Below are 2698 nucleotides of genomic sequence, written 5' to 3' on the forward strand. Positions count from 1 at the left end.
GATCTGGGTGACTGGTTTTCTCTTGCACATTCCTGTCGTTGCCCGTCATGTTCCTCGTAGTTACCATGTGGATATTTTGCGGGGTTTCCTTTCGGCTCCACGGTGGGCGCCAAAATGTTCCTACAAGATTAGAACCCTGCAGAACACTTCCTCTTGTTGCAATCTTCTCGTCTTCCCAGTCTCTCGGTTGGGCTCTGGTCTGAACACGATGGGGGGTGTGCCTGCGAAGACACTCCGATGATCAAGTCAGTTCGAGAGTTAAGTATCAGAGGGGTAGAAAGTGAATAGTTACCTCGAGTGTTGTGTCTCTTCCTCTATTTATACTATTATAGATGGGCTCTGACTGTTATGGACCTGCTTTTGAGTCCAGTTGAAGGCCCAATTGCACCTTAATCATGTTTTGCGTTTAATCTAGTTTATTCTCGTTTAATTACGTGTTTGTCTGTAATCCTAGTCGGCTAGTTGGCTATCCGACCATCCCGTAGTAGAGTATATAATTATAAGGATTATCAAACTATATTTTTCTTTATTTTTCTTTCGGATACGCTTTTCTTTGACATGTGAACATGCTTTACTTTTTACATGTGAACAAAGTTTTCCATCCATAGTGTAATAATTATATGATTGTATACAAAGCAAGAAATTGTTTAAAGATATAAATTAGAACGCAATATCTTTTCCGTAGCACTGAGCAAATAATTGTGTGCACTCTTAAATTAGTGAAATATCCTTGTTGAAACCTTAGATGAGTGGGAAAGGAAACCAAAGCACAACAACTAAAATTGAAAATGATATGCTAAAAGCCTTTGAAACTCGCAACCAATTCTGACAGAGTCTTTGCAGATGATCCATCTTCTTTTATCGCATTAGCAGCAGCAATCTTCAGAAGTTCCATTCTTTTTCGAATTTCCTTGCCTTCTTTTTCTTCCATCAAGCCTCTCACAGTCTTAGAAATTTCTTCTCTTTCTGTCAATCCACTGTGGTCAACTTTTGGTCTAAGTGCCACCTTTAGATCATCAGTTAGGATTGCTGCATTCAGGCTCTGCTCAGCAAAGAGGGGCCATGCTATCACTGGCACACCTTGCACAACACTTTCAAGCACTGAGTTCCAACCACAGTGAGAAAGGAACCCCCCAGTTGCACTGTGACCAAGCACTTGAATCTGAGGTGCCCAAGAAGGAACAACCAACCCTTGCTGCTTGGTTCTCTCCAAGAAACCTTGTGGCAGAAACTGTAGAGGGTCCTTCGTTTCAGCACCAAAGTAAGCAGAATTGACCGCACCGCTAGGGGCTCTCACAACCCAAAGAAACTTTTGCCCACTCAGTTCCAACCCAAAGGCTAACTCATTGAGTTGGTCTTGAGAAAGTGTGCCACCACTTCCAAAGGATACATACAAAACAGATTTGGGTTCTTGCTCATCCAACCATCTTAAACACTCCATCCCATTTTCGTGATCAATCGACCCCATTTGAATAATGGGTCCAACAGGGTAAATCCCAGGCTTCCCTTTGACGTGTTCATGCAAAGCTCTTATAGCCTCTGATTCCAATTCAAGGAAGGTATTCATAAAGACACCATCCGGAACATGAAAACTTTTGGAACGTTCAAGAAACCCCTTGTAACCTATGCTAGAGAGATTTTGAAAAGGGAGAGGGAGATCTGTGCTGAGAATAGGTACACAACCAGGAATCTTGATAGGCTCTTTTGGGTCTCTGGACTCAGAAGAGAGTATCTCATCTAGCTTTGATGAGTAGAAGTACAAGGAAAGCAACATAGCGGATTGAGGGAGGTAAATGTAAGACAAGAGGTTAAATTCCTTGGCAAAGTCCAAAGCCCCATGTGCAAAAACATCCACAACCAAAGCTGCAACCTTTGCTCTTGAGCATAGGGACTCCAATTCTTGCCTTATGTAGGGTAGAGAGAGATTGACGGAGAGTTCAATTTGGAGTGCAAGGATAGAGGGATCTGTATTTTGTTCAAGGGTGATGGGGGGAAGGAAAATGGAAGTTATGGTTGGTGGAAGAGTTTGAAGGTATGCTTTGGATGAAGAAGGGGGTGACCCAACTGAGGGAATGAAGCATGTGATGTGAAAATGTGGGAGGAGATGGAGAAGGCGTTTGGAGAACTCAAGAATTGGGACCAGATGGGTGAAGCCAGGACTCGGAAGCACTGCTATGTGAGGTTTCTCCATTGATGTGTAGTAACAATGCTTTCTCTGCTTGCAAACTTATACTATTTATGTTTCAAAAAGTTCACTACTTTACATTATAATAAATCAGTTTATAATTCAAATATGTTAATATAATTTTAAAATTATTTTATTTCTTAACATCTTAATAAAAAAAATTATTTGTCTTTTAAACTACAGTATAATAGAATATATTAGTACAAGAAGATGACAGGCATTGGTGCACAGACATCGAAGACTGATCTATTTTGTACTACTCATATCTTATGGTCATTTTCATAGTCAAAGTCATTAATCTATTTTGAACTCTTGGTAGCTTTCAGCCACAATCATACTTTTTCTTATTCTTATTAGTGGAAACAACTCACCCACCTACCTTCAGTCTCAAACTACAATTTTTCTATCTCTTCATACTACCTACCCCATCTTCAAGAATCACCAATTTTAAACTTTTCTAATAAATTAAATAAATTTGGCAGTTGTTTATTATTATTATTATTATAGTAATTT

At 39.8% G+C, this 2698-nt stretch overlaps 1 protein-coding gene across 1 annotated transcript; it reads right to left on the minus strand.

Annotated features, from left to right (window-relative positions):
* Positions 1–688: 688 nt before the first annotated feature.
* On the minus strand, positions 689–2315 carry LOC137827280 (hydroquinone glucosyltransferase-like). The gene has a single exon (XM_068633566.1). It carries the CDS (start codon positions 2189–2191, stop codon positions 797–799), a length of 1395 nt encoding a protein of 464 aa, XP_068489667.1. The 5' UTR covers positions 2192–2315; the 3' UTR covers positions 689–796.
* Between the last annotated feature and the right edge of the window lie 383 nt (positions 2316–2698).

The sequence above is a fragment of the Phaseolus vulgaris genome, chromosome 8 (assembly GCF_000499845.2).
Source record: "Phaseolus vulgaris cultivar G19833 chromosome 8, P. vulgaris v2.0, whole genome shotgun sequence".
In the NCBI taxonomy this organism is placed as follows: domain Eukaryota; kingdom Viridiplantae; phylum Streptophyta; class Magnoliopsida; order Fabales; family Fabaceae; genus Phaseolus; species Phaseolus vulgaris.